Source organism: Diceros bicornis, chromosome 13, assembly GCF_020826845.1.
Source record: "Diceros bicornis minor isolate mBicDic1 chromosome 13, mDicBic1.mat.cur, whole genome shotgun sequence".
Taxonomy (NCBI): Eukaryota; Metazoa; Chordata; class Mammalia; order Perissodactyla; family Rhinocerotidae; genus Diceros; species Diceros bicornis.
The window spans coordinates 33,960,733-33,974,526 of record NC_080752.1 but is presented as its reverse complement, the minus strand read 5'-3'; the positions used below and the strand labels follow the sequence as shown (position 1 = coordinate 33,974,526).

The 13,794-nt window shown below is 44.9% G+C and overlaps 1 protein-coding gene across 8 annotated transcripts in view; it reads left to right on the top strand.

Annotated features, from left to right (window-relative positions):
* The first annotated feature begins 247 nt into the window (after positions 1-247).
* Positions 248-13,794, top strand: part of ZBTB17 (zinc finger and BTB domain containing 17) — a 32,589-nt gene continuing 19,042 nt past the window's right edge. For 4 of the 8 annotated variants that reach the window (XM_058552973.1, XM_058552968.1, XM_058552975.1 and 1 more), the window contains exon 1: positions 248-347. In XM_058552973.1, the coding sequence (XP_058408956.1) occupies positions 341-347 (7 nt within the window). In that variant the 5' untranslated portion in view covers positions 248-340. Of the gene's footprint in view, positions 348-847; positions 1,667-2,385; positions 2,477-13,794 lie in introns of those variants that run through there. The other 4 variants (XM_058552971.1, XM_058552969.1, XM_058552972.1 and 1 more) reach the window with 4 other exon arrangements.

Here is a 13,794-nt window from a genome sequence, read left to right as displayed (position 1 = left end):
GTAAACCGCTTAACACTGTGCCTGGCACACAGTAAGCGCTGAACACGCAGAAGCTGTTACTGTTATATTTGGAAGGGAACGCCAAGGAACCGTTACAATGACGACAATTCTAATCGCACAAGTACTGTAATACAGAACTTCTGGATAGCTAGGCGCATGCGCCTGTCCGCGATCCTCCGCAGGCGCGGGCGCTGCGCATGCGCCGGAAGTTGCAGCTGGGAAGCCAGCGAGGTCGGTTCCGCCCGACTCTAACATGGCGGCGCCCTTTGTCTGCTCTGAAGTGCCGTCCCCGGCCTTCTCGCGGCCGTGATGTACCTCCCTCGGCGGTGGGGTCCGGGACATGGCAGGTGAGGGTCAGCAAGCGCCTCGGGCCGGGGGAGTCCCGGGAGCCGGGCGGAGGCAGCAGAGGATGGGGCGCAGCGGGACGCCGGGGACGGTTGTGTGGGGGAGGGGAGGGAAGTGGACTGGGAAGGGAACCTGGACCGAGGCGACCCCGCGAGGCAGGAGGGTGCGGGGCAGCTGGGCGGGGGGTGCCGCCGGGCCAGCAGGCGGGGAGGGGGCGGGCGGATCGCCGTCCCAGCGAGGGAGCACGAGTCGCCTCCGGGCTGGGTGACACCCCAGCTGGTAGCATCTCCGTCCCCGCCGCCCGGCTGTCACCGCCCCTTGACCCCGCGCACCGCGGCGGGTGGGCGTTCTGCTGCCGCAAGGTGGCGGGGTGCCGGGGCAGCTCCCAGCAGCCGGCCGGGGCCGGGGGGCACAGGCCTACAGGGCCTAGGAGGTGCCAGCAGAGTAGGAGGCCGACACGGCCCCCGCATAAGATTATTTCATTCATTCATTCGTTCCACAGACAGTGGTTCAGCACCTGATGGGCTCTGAGGATAGAGCAAGTGATCCAGGCAGACTTGATCCTGGTGGAGTGGCTAAAAGTGTGAACTGTGGAGTCAGGCAGCCCGAGTTTGAATCCCGACTCTGCTTGCCAAGTGTGTCCTTAGGCACATTAAGTCCTCGCTTTCTGCCTCGGTTTCCTCATCCTTAAAGCAGAGATGATAATAAAATCTCCTTCCTAAGATTGTTATAAAGATTAAATGAGGTAAAGGTGGACAGTGCCGAGGACTCTTCCTGGCACAAAGTGAATACTGTGTGTGTTTGTTGCAGTTATTGTGTATTCATGTCATCATCACCCAGAGCTCAGAGACTCGTGTGGGAGACATAAATAGGGAATTCTGTTACTGCTAGGATGGAAGAACAACCTTCCTTGCTCTGGAAACACAGAGTAGAGGCACCTCACTCTTCTAGGCGAACCCAAGGATGCTTCTGCCCCCCAGGAAGTTGAGACCTAAAGGATGCTTAGGGAACTGGAAGCAGAAAAAAAAGGGAAGAGTGTTCTCAGTTGGAGATGGAGTTGGCGAGAAAGCTCAGAGGCCAGGGTAATGATGGAATTAAGTTCTCTGCCTCGAGACAGAGATGAGAGGTAAGACTAAAGAAGCTGGCCATGGTGTAGTCCTAGGGGCCCTTGTAAACCTAGTTAAGGACTTTCAGTTTGAGGTTAATGGGAAGCCATTCACATATCAGATTTGTGGATTAGAATGATCACTCTGGCTACATGAAGAATGTATTAAAGGGAGTGGGCCTGGAGACCAATTAAGAGGCTGCTAGAATAATCCAGGTGAGAAATGAGGGTGGCCTTGAGTTAGGTTAGAGGCAGAGAGTGAGGAGAGATGTTTTGGAGGTAGAATTGACCAAAGCTGGTAATTACTTAGATGAGGGAGTTAGGGGCAGGGAGGAGTCAAGATCGACCCCAAGTTTTTGACTGGTGGGTGGTGATGCTGCTCAGTGTGATAGGGAACAGGATGGGGATCAGGTTTGAGGAGGGAAGATAAATTTAGTTTTGAACGTGTTGAAAGTGGGCGCTTGGAAAACATTCAGGTGGAGCTGTCCAGGGGTGATCTAGCAGTTGTCATCCATCAAAAGTCACTAAAGTTACGGGAGGGGCTGTGCTCACCTAGAGTGCGGGTGTGAAATGAGAAGCAGTGTCCGGGACGTCCCAGAGGAGTGCTGATGCTGCAGTACTACGTGGGCACAGCCTCGTTGCTTTTGCTTATCAACATTGTGTTGTCTTTGAGTAAGCGGGAGTTCCTGAGTGTAGGGACTGGGACTGAGTTTATTCGTCTTTGTGCCCCAAGTGTCCAGCAGTGTCTGGCATGCAGCAGGCCAATAAGGAGCCAATTTAACATTTATTGAGCACTTACTCTGTGCTAGGCTCTCTGTGCTCTGTACTCTGTGCTCATTTGCCTGTGTTTGATGGATGAATGAAAGGGCAGCTCTTAGGGAGCAGGTACCCTTTGGGTTCTCATCAGATTTTCTACTCGGGTGTCTTTGATTCAGGTAATGGGCTGGAGGAGGAGAGCCAAGCTGGAGTTTACACAGACAAACTGCCAGAAAAGAGTAGCCTGCCTGGGCTACTTGGAAATCTGAGGTATGTCTGTAATACTCAGGGATGAAACAAACCAGGAGGTCAGTTTGTCCTTCTCTAGGCTCAGTGTGATTCAGATCACCCTTTCAAGATAGCTTTTTCTTTAAAATTATACGGTAGTGACAAAACCCTAGTTAGTTTGGTTGGGAAGTTGTTGGTGTTATTATTTTTGTTTTACCAACCAAGACCAGACTAGGTTAATCGCTGGGCAATGCTCACACCTTGTTTTAATTAAGTACAATCTAAAATATTCCAACAAAGCGATCCTAAAATACACTGGCTGAAACAAAATAGAAGTTTATTTCTTGCCCCTTAGCAGACTGGAAGTAGGCAGTCCAGAGCTGGGAGGGCAGCTCACTGTTCCATGAAGTCACTCCTGTTCCACTGATCGTGTGGCTCTCCTTGCTCAAACCCAGGCTTCCATCTCATGGTCTAAGCTGGCTGCTCCAGCTCCTGCCATCGTGTATGCATTCTATCTGGCAGAAAGGGAAAGATAGGGTGGAGAGCACATGCTCATTCGTTTTAAGGTTCTGATGTTTAAAGATAAATATTTTTGTGTATGTCCCCGAACATAAGCATCTGGTGTACAACCAAAGAACAAATCATGACTGTTCCAGTGCTGGAGGGAAAGCTGGCTGAGAGAACCTACCATGTCCCCGGTGTGACTGGATTGCTGACTTTGGGGTGTGGGCCCAGCCTGAGGGGAAGTCACTGTGGTGAAAGAGGGCTGGGTGTGCTGCTCTGGCTTTGGGAGGGCTTGTGTTGCTTGGGCCCGCGGAGTCCAGGCTTGTTTTTGCATTCAGCATTTTCTGTGCCCAGTGTGTCAGGTGCTGTGCTAGGTGCTAGGGACGTGGAGATGAGTGAGACTGGATCCCGGGAGCAAGGAGCTCCTAGCTGTGTGGATGATCACAGTACAATGCAAGAAACACCACAGAAGTCTGTTTACAAGTAGACACAGGTCTGTGTCTAGTGCATAGAAGGATGACTGATGTTGGAAGGCTCTATTGAGGGGAAGATTTAGAGTGATCGCCATGTTTTGGATTGAGACTGTAAAGGTCCCCTCAGATAGAGGCAGCGAGGGCTCTGGAGTTGGATTGTGAATCCCTGCTTCCCTGTTTAGTGGCTCTGTGTCCTGAGAGCCGGTTACTTAATTGCTGTGCCTCGGTTTTCTCATCTGTAAAATAGGGATAACAATATCTACCTCACGGGATTGTTTTGAGAATTATGTGAGATCAAGCATGTAATTCACAGGGTCTACTGTGTAAATGGTGCAGGATGGTGGGAAGCCAGAGAGGCCAGTTAGACTGCAGTGGAAGAAGGCCTAAACCTATGGGGAAGCCAGGTTGCCATCCTCGCTTGAGGCAGGAATTATCCAGGTTGTACACAGAGGATCAAGGAGTCCTCTGTGCCCTCCCTGTTTTTCTCAGGAGTTCCACCAAGCTTTCTAATTAAAGTTGTCAATCTGGATTCTCAGAGACCATACTGTGAAAGGTCTGGTGAGGGATTGTTTGGGAAGGGAAGGATTCCCTCTGTTTGTTAATTCATTTAAGCTAAATGCTTCTAGGAAGCCTTCTCTGAGCCCTACCCAGCCCTCCACCCCAGCTGAGTTTGGAGCGCCTCCTCTGTGATTTCCTGGCAGTCTACACTGATCTCTGAGTACACTCTCACCTCGTGTTATAGTCAAAGGTTTTCTTGCCTGTCTCCCCATTAGACCACAGCATCTTGCCTGCAGGGATGGGATCTTGTTTCTCCTGGTATTCCCAGTATGTAGCTCATTTCCTGGCAAATAGCTGTGCTCAGTAAATGTTGTTGGATGGATGGATGATCAGCCTCGATTGGCTGAAGAGGAACTGGCAGTTGGGGCCAGAGAGAACTCCAGTGTGACGTGGGGTTGGTATGCTGTTGATTGAAGAGAGAGAACCTGATGGTTTATTTGGTATCTGGCTGTAATGTGGGATATAGACATGGTGAACTATGACCTAAACTATGAGAAGATAGTTTGTCTTTCTGTCTTTTTCCAGTAGAGCAGGGTTTCTCAACCTTGACATTATTGACATTTGGGGCTGGGTAAGTCTTTGTTATGGGGCACTGTCCTGTGCACTTTGGGATATTTGGTAGCATCCCTGGCCTCTACCCACAGATGCCAGTAGTACCCACCTACTTCCAGCTGTGACAACTAGAAATGTCTCCAGACATTGCCAAGTGTCTCCTGGGGCAAAATCGCCCGCAGCTAAGAACTCCTGCGGTATAGGGTACTGGCTAGAAGCGTGAACTTCTAAGTCAGACATACTGAACTCATTCTGATTCTTAGACTTACCAGCTCTGTGCCTTTGGGCAAAGTACTTGACCTCTCTAAGCCTCAGTTTCCTCAGGTGTGCAGTGGGGATAATGATGCCCTCACATGTAACTTTACTGGGTGGAATTACTAATAAGGTAATGCGTGTAAAATGCTTAGTCGCATCCCTGACCATAATTGGTAACTAGCATTGTTATGTGTTAGTTAGGAGAAGATGACCCTTGAGAGGGACAAGCAAGAAAGTGTGCAGAGTTGAGGAAGAAAAATATCTTTAGTATAGGAGTACATGCACGAGGTACAAAAATCAGAGGGTTCTAAAGAATGTACTGTGGAAAGTAAGTCACCCTCCCGCGGCTGACCTAGTTCCTCTCCCAGATAGCTGTTAATAGTACCTGTGTGTCCTTCCAGAGCTGTTCTGTACATACATATGTCTGGAGGTATATGTGGGAAGACCATGTTTTAAGAGTCAAGTGGCTTGATTTGCAGCACATACACTGAACCCTGCCGGTTAGAATGCTGAGAGGGCGGCCTCTGTGGGTGGAGCTTCAGAGTTTGAACAGTTTGCTGTGAAAAAGAGCAGGTGGCCCAGTCTCTACCGGCCTGGAATTCCCCGAAGGATGGTGCCTGTGTGGGTGGCATGGAGGTACTCAGATGTGGTGTCTGGCAGGGTAATGGACACCACAAAAGGGAGGGACCCCAACCTTAGAGAAAACGAAAAACTCCAAATACATTTTGTGCACAAAGCATATTGTCCTAGAGACCATAATCTAATTTTTTTCTTGGCTGCAAGTTTTAAATGATTGAAATAATAGAGGTCACAAAGAGTAAGCATTTTAGCACTGAGTGATTTCAGCATTTGCTATAGATGTGTGTGTTGAGTGTCAGCATAGGTGCCTGGCACTCTCTGAGGTCCTCAAGGGTATCAATAGTTTGGCAGTCCGAGGGCCAGTTAAGGCTGACCTCAGTAATGTAATCACAGTTGCACAGAGAAAACCAGGGCATGGGCTCTTAGGTTCAAACCTGCTTGTTGCGAATTGGAAGAGAGAAGCCTTGAGCTTCAAAGGAAGGAAGCAAAGGGCATGGTTAGAACTGGGAGTTGTTCCCGCCTGTCTAAATAGCAGCAGACAGAAGCTCAAGGGTGGCACTTCCATCTGAGAGGAGGGACCAGGCCAGAAAGTGGGCTTGGTGTCTTCACTGTAACATCAAAAACATATTCAGCTTCTGTTCTTAAAAGGTCTGGCAGTAGAACCTGTTCTCCCCACCCCACCCGCACCCCTTCCTCTCCTGGAACTGTTAATCTAAGCAGTCACTTTCCTGTTCTGAATGGAAGGCTCTACCGCCCAGGGGGACACTGTCTCTCCCTAGCTCAGAAGCCAGGTTGGTGAAGTGCTTCTCATTTCAGGAGTCTTGGGGCTGTGTGGGCCCCTGTCAGGGACTTTCCTGGTTTACTGTGACTCAAGTCAGCTGCCCAAGTTAATGCTTCGAAACGTTGTTTAAAATCAGAAAGAACATTGTTTAATTTTGTAAGTTGTTTTTGTTAAATATTGAGTAGATACAAAAAATATGTACAGTATAAAGAATATGGGTACAAGGAACACCCAGGTACCCAACACTCAATTTACAAAAAAGATGTTACCTTTACCTTTGGAGTGCCCCTCCCTGTCCCATCCCCACACCAGATAGTCGCTGAATTTTGCTTTTATCATTCTGTTGCCTTTCTTTATAGTTTTACCACGTGTGTTTGTACTGCTAAACAATAGGTTGTTTAATTTCACATGTTTTTGAACTTAATATAATCATGTCGTTTTTTTCAATGACTTAAATTTTTTGCTTAACATATGTTCTTGAGATTAAAACATGTTGCTTATAGTTGTATTTCATTTTCACTGATGCATAATGTTCCATTTTATGAGAATTTATTTATCTCTTCTCTTGCTGCTGGACGTTTGGGTTGTTTCCAATATTTTGCTGAGACAGACAGTGCTGCTGTGAGCATTCCTGGGTACAGCCTCTCCAGAATACATCCCCAGGATGGGACTCACACAGGGTGTGTGCGTCTTTAGTTTGACCGAATAACAGCAAATTGTTTCCAAAGTGGTTTCCCCAATTTGTACTTCAACCGACAATTGTGTTTGCTTCACATCCTGCTAACAATAGTCTTATCAGACTTTAAAATTTTTACGAATCTGATGGGAGTTCGGTGATATCTCATGTGGTTTTGATTTGCATTTTCCTGATCATTAGTGGGTTGAGCATTTTTTTATATACTTATTGATGATTCAGGTTTCAGCCTCTCTGAAACTGCCACTTAAATCTTTTGCTCATTTTTCTATTGGTTTGTTTGTCTTTTTATTATATAGAGACTTCTTGTTTGTTTTTTTTTGTTACTAATCCTTTGTCAGTTATATGTGTTGTAACTATCCACTTCCAGTTTGCGGCTTGTCTTTTCACTGTAGGTTTTTTTTTTAATGAACAAAAATTCTTAATTTTATTATCATTTATCAATTTTTTTCTTTTATGGTCAGCACTTTTTGTTCCTTTTTAAGAATTTCCTCCCTACTTCAGGTTTCCGATGTACTTCCCTATATATTGTCTTCTAAATATTTTATGATTTTGCCTTTTACATTAAGGTCTTTAGTCCATTTAAAATTATTTTTGTGTGTGGTGTGAGATAAGGAGCTGACTTCTTTTTTCTTTTTTTTTTAAATAAGGAGGTTTATTTTATTTATTTTTAAATAATTTTATTTATTTATTTATTTATTTATTTTCGCCAAAGCCCCAGTAGATAGTTGTATGTCATAGTTGCACATCCTTCTAGTTGCTGTATGTGGGACGCGGCCTCAGCATGGCCGGAAAAGTGGTGCGTCGGTGCACACCCGGGATCCGAACCCCGGGCTGCCAGCAGCAGAGCGCGCGCACTTAACCGCTAAGCCACGGGGCTGGCCCACCTTTTTTCTTTTCTTTAAAAGTGTACCAAGGGGGCAGGCCCGGTGGCGCAAATGGTTAAGTGCACGTGTTCCGCTGCGGCGGCCCGGGGTTCGCCGGTTCGGATCCTGGGCGCACATCAACGCACCGCTTGGCAAGCCATGCTGTGGCGGCGTCCCATATAAAGTGGAGGAAGATGGGCATGGATGTTAGCCCAGGGCCAGTCTTCCTCAGCAAAAAGAGGAGGATTGGCAGATGTTAACTCAGGGCTGATCTTCCTCAAAAAAAAAAAAAAAGTGTACCAAATTGTCCCAGTACTATTTATTGAAAAAATACATTCCTTTCATGTGGATCTGTAAGTGTCACCAGTAACCATTATCATATGTCGAGTCTCCATAGATGTGTGGGTCTGTTTCTGGGCTCTTTACCATTTATTTTCCATCTCTGTGCCAATGCCACACTGACTCAACGGCTAAGTTTTTGTATAACAATTCTCGGTATCTAGTAAGGCCTTGGCCCTTTGCTCTTCCATCTTCACTGTAGATTGTGCTTCTCAAATTCCGTAAACGTTGTCGGGGTCTTTTGTTAGAATTGCTTTGAATTGATTACATATCAGTTTGGAGAGAGTTGACATTTTTATGATAGTGAGTCTTCCGATCCAAGAACGTGGTATATCTCTCAATTTGTATAACTTACCAAAGTCTAACTTTAGTCAGTGTCTTTACACCCTATTCTCAGACAGTTAAGGACCTAAGTATGCTTTAATTCCTTTCACTCCCTCTGCAACTTTTATTCTATAGCTGTGTATTTTAGGTTTTTTTTTAATTTTATAAGACGTTACTTCTTTAGTTGGTTCTCATTCCTTCTTGCATTTAATACTTTCATTCTGGGATCGCTTTTTAACCTACTTGAAGTATATGTATATCTTTTATAATGTGTGAATTTGGGCTGTCCATTTGGGGGCCATCTAGTGGTTACAGATTCTCAAGGGGAGATTTTACCCTCCTCCAAATCTGGGTGCCAAGATTTGATATAGGCAGTTTTCTGTACAGTCTTCTTTCTGCTGAGGTATAACCCTTTGGGGCCCCAGCTTTATTCTGGAGGTCCCTCCTGTGAGACCTCCCTCCCTGGGGGGAGGAGGAGCTCGGGCTTGCTCAGTTCTGCAAATACCCTCAATACCCACCCTCAAAACTCCACTTGCTCTCTGGATTCTAGCCTTTGCTTAACTTTTTTTGACCTCTCAATATTCCTTACTGCCTTGCCAGTTCTTTGGTGAAATTTAAAAGATGTCATGTGATTTTTCTTCAGCATTTGTAGCTGTTTACAGTGAGAGTCGGCCAGGGCACTTGGTATGCCGTGCTTCCAGAAATTAAGATGTTTCAGAGTTTTGTTTGTTTGTTTGTTTTGTGAGGAAGATCAGCCCTGAGCTAACATCCATGCCAATCCTCCCCTTGTTTTTGCTGAGGAAAACCGGCTCTGAGCTAACATCTATTGCCAATCCTCCTTTTTTTTTTTTCCCTTTTTCTCCCCAAAGTCCCAGCAGATAGTTGTATGTCATAGTTGCACATCCTTCTAGTTGCTGTATGTGGGATGCCACCTCAGGATGGCTGGAGAGGCGGTGCATCCGTGTGCGCCCGGGATCCGAACCCAGGCCACCAGCAGTGGAGCACGTGCACTCAACTGCTAAGCCATGGGGTTGGCCCCCAGAGTTTTAATTTTGTGTTTCATCTGGCAGCAGCAAACGATGAAGATTAGAACTAAAACTTAGTAATGTTCACTTTGGCTTTTGTAAGATGTTTTGTAACACTCATTAGTAAAAAGAAAGGGAGTTAGTAAATGACAATTAATGACAGAGAATTTGCCGTTTTGAGACAGACTAGGGATCTGTCGAGCCTAGTATTCCGGGTCTGTCCTTGGAAGTTTTGTCCTTGTCTAAAGTGGAAGGAACATACCTTTTAGAGTATGGTGGACTTGGCCTTGAATCTGGCATGTCAGTGAGACCTAGGTCAGGCCACAACCTCTCTACCTTAATTTGCTCATCTGCACAGTGAGGGGGTTCATATTAATACCCTCCTCCCAGGATTATTGTGGCTGTTGATGAGGTAGCATTTATATGTGAGATACTTTGCAGGTAGGTTGCCACGCAGATATTCCAGTTACTCCCTTCGGGGCCTCTAATAATTTTATTTATTTATTTATTTATTTCCCCCAAAGCCCCAGTAGATAGTTGTATGTCATAGCTGCACATCCTTCTAGTTGCTGTATGTGGGACATGGCCTCAGCATGGCCGGAGAAGCGGTGCGTCGGTGCGCGCCCGGGATCCGAACCCGGGCCGCCAGCAGCGGAGCGCGAGCACTTAACTGCTAAGCCACGGGGCTGGCCCTCGGGGCCTCTATTGGTGGGGTTCTCTCCACGTGCCACTGCCCTTTGGAAATGACGAGCCTATGATTTCTCTTGCCAGTAACCTCCCCTCGCGTGCGTAGTCTGGTGACCTAATTATTAGCAAGGCTGTATTTTCTCTGGGCACAGTCCCACTGTCTTTTACCAAGACTCACTGTTTCCTTACAGCTGGGTGAAATACCCCATCAGGTTGGGAAATCATAGCATTTGCACTGAGGACTCTCTGATCAATTACATCCAAGCATTAATTTTTACCCAACCAATGAATGTATTAAAAATTTGCACCAATAGTGGCAGGCTGCCGTCCAGACAAAGTGTACCATTTTATGCTCCTGCTCACTGAGAACATGTCCGGGCCCACAGTGGAGACTGCCAGTCTTTTAAATCTTTGCCAGTCTGATACTGGAAGTGATGTCTTATGCTTATTTATATTTGTTTGATTATTAGTAAGGTTGAACATCTTTTTTCTGTATGGAGTATATTGACCTCTTGTATTTCTTCTTTTCTGAATTGCCTATTCATTTCTTTGACTCATTTTTCTGTTGGGATATTTTTTATTGTTGATTAATTTTTTTATAACAGCTTTATAGAGATATTCACATACCATACAATTCATCCATTTAAAGTGTACAATTCAGTGGCCCTTAGTAATCACAAAGTTGTGCAACCATCACCACTATCTAATTTCAGAACATTTTCATTATCCCAAAAAGAAACCCACCACCAATTAGCAGTCACTCTCCATTTGCCTCTCTTTCTCCCAGCCCTGAGCAACCACTTTCTTTCATTATGGATTTGCCTATTCTGGGCATTGAAACATATGAAGATATGAATATATTGAAATATGGATATAAATGGAATCAAGCAACTATGGCCTTTTGTGACTGGCTTTTTTCACTTAGCATATTTTCAAGGTTTGTTCATGTTATAGCATGTATCAGTACTTTTTTATTGTCAAATAATATTCCATTGTATGGACATAGCACATCTTTATCCATTCTTCAGTTTATGGACATTTGTAGTAGTTTCCACCTTTCGACTATTATGAATAATGCTGCTGTGAACATTAGTGTGGACACAATTGTGGGGACATATGCTTTCATTGTTGATTAATTTTAAGAGCCTTTTGTATATCAGGACTGTTAACCCTTATTTGCCAAGTAGGCTGTAAATATTTTCCCCCAGTTTATATTTGCATTTGGGAAGTTGAGAAGATAAGGGTAATATGAATGAAACAGAAGATTTATATTTCTGACCAGTCTTTTATACCCTAAGAATTAAGTTTGTGTACCCTTCCTTCCCTATGACCACTCCACTAAGCAGCCCCTTGGGGCTGGCCTGCAGACCTTTCAGAGTGTCATGGCATTGCAAGTGCTTTGTCTCTGTCTCTCTCTGTGTCTCTGTCTTTCTCTGTCTCTCTCTCTCTCTCTCAGGCTGCCTGCCTTAGGACCAGGAACCAGGCAGCACTTGGGGTGGTTTCCAAGTTTTCTCAGAAGCTTGCACTTCAGAGTGGCTGGCTGAAAAACCGCCAGGGTTGCAAGTCATCCGTTAAAAGGCTCCCAGCAGCTTTGCTGATTCACCGCTGCTGCAGGTGGCGGGGATTTGAGGGGCAGGAGGTCGGCAGTGCTGTTTGTTCAAGGGTGAGCGCTGGGGCCCTGAGCTGCGTTTACTCCTCCCGGGGCTGCTGTCCGTGAACTGTGTTCTAGAGCAGCACTCTGGCCTCTGCATTGGAGGAGCCCAACAGTTTTAAAAAGTTGGAAATCAAGACATTGAGTTATTTCCCACTTTTTATCCAGGCCTGACAAATTTTTGAGATCTCCCAAAATATTCCTCTAAAATATCTTTGTACCCATTTAGTTTTTCCCAGTCAAGTTTTACAAAACGTTAACTTAAGTTTAATCCTGTTTGGAATAGTGAATATACAATTTGGTGTTGGCTTCTGCTCTGTATAGTTCATAGTTGATGATCATGTCCTATATAGTTCATGTTCATAGTTGGAAATCTTAAGATTTCCAATATAAGGACAGTTTTAAATGAAAAAAAAATCTGCTAAATGGTAGGTAGATATCTCATTTTGATTGTCACTCACATGGTATCTGTTATACTTCAAATGCATGCATTTGTAATCTGGCAGTCTTATTAATGAAATCATTTACTGAACATTTATTAAATCTTAACACTAGAAGGGTCCTTAGCAGTGATTAATCCTAATGAGGAAACAAATCCAGAAAAAGTCAGTCACGTGAAAAGCATGTGCTACATTAAGTCCAAATATGTCCATTTCCAAACAATTGGTATTCAACCTACTGTTTTCTTTTGGCTTGGATTCTTGATCTTAACCAGTATCATGGGACAACTAGTCCTTCCTTTGGAAGTGTCATGTTCTATCTTCTTTCTCAATGAAGGCCTTGTTGCTCCCTCAAAATCATAGTGTTCTTTGTGGAAAGAAAGTGTTTTTTGCTGTCAAGTATGAAGCACCTCTGCCTTGTATTCCAGTTACTGTTGAGTGGAGTGAGCATTGCGGTGCACAGGGCGTTTTCCTGGTCATTTTTCAGGTTGAAACTTCATCTGTGATGGGTGCTTGGATTACTGATGAGATTTTACATCCATTTTTAGAAGATAAGTGTAGAGCATTAGGTTCCCCTTTTTTCTATAATTTATCAGTATTGCTTACATGAGAATAATGTAATAATAAGAATGATGATGGCTAACAGTAACTTTATGAAGTGGAAACTTTTATCATCATCCCCATTTTACAGAAAGGAAATTGAGGTGCACAGATTAAGTATTCTAGCTCAAGTTACTTAACTAGCTTTGGCTCAATTCCACGACAGGAGTTTTAACTGGGTCCAGGAAGTCAGTAAACTCCCTGAAGTCGCATGCAGAACTGTGTGTGTGTGTGTGTGAGAATCTCCCTGGAGAGGTCTTCTTCAGCTTTATCATAGTGTCACAGGGGTTCATTGGTTTGTGAGAAAGGCTACCGGCTGCTCTTCTAGGGGATTTTCAATTTTGTCCCCTTAAGGAATTTTTGCTCATAAAGTTTTCCCAAGTGACACATTCTTTGTGCAAATTACCATAATTTTCCACTTCCCTTATGAGAATTTTTTTCCTGTTGAGAAGTTTTCCGTCACCAGGTCTTGTAGAAAATATCTTAAAGGTTTTATGGTAAATAGAAATGAAGGAACTCTGACTTTGGGGCATTTTCTTTCTTCCCCCTTTTCTTCCTTTTTTTTTACTTTCTGAGTTTTAACTTTTTAATAGATGATATTTACAAATGGTAAAACAAAAAATACAGACAGAATATACAGTGAAGAGTATAACTCCTTCCCACCCCTCCCTGTTCTGAGGGGATCCCCTTACCGGTTTCTTATACATCCCCCCAGAGACCTGGATGATTTCTTTTAAATGTGAGGAAGAGATGAATTGTCAGCCTGGGTTTATGGTTTTGGACAAACAGCGTGGCCCAGCTTCCCTCAGGAAGGAAAGGTCAGGTACTAAATGTTAAAGGACTTTGAACCACTCCAAGAAGAGATGCTTAAAACTTTCAGAGGATGTTATAATATTTAGTGGGACAGCCACTTAACACAGGCTGCTCAGAAAGATCCATGTAAGCGTGTGTTGGGTTCTGGGCACCAGCTAAACCTTCCCAGTGCCAGCTGGGGGTGACATTGTCCCATTTTTCACATCCCAAGTGTCCAGC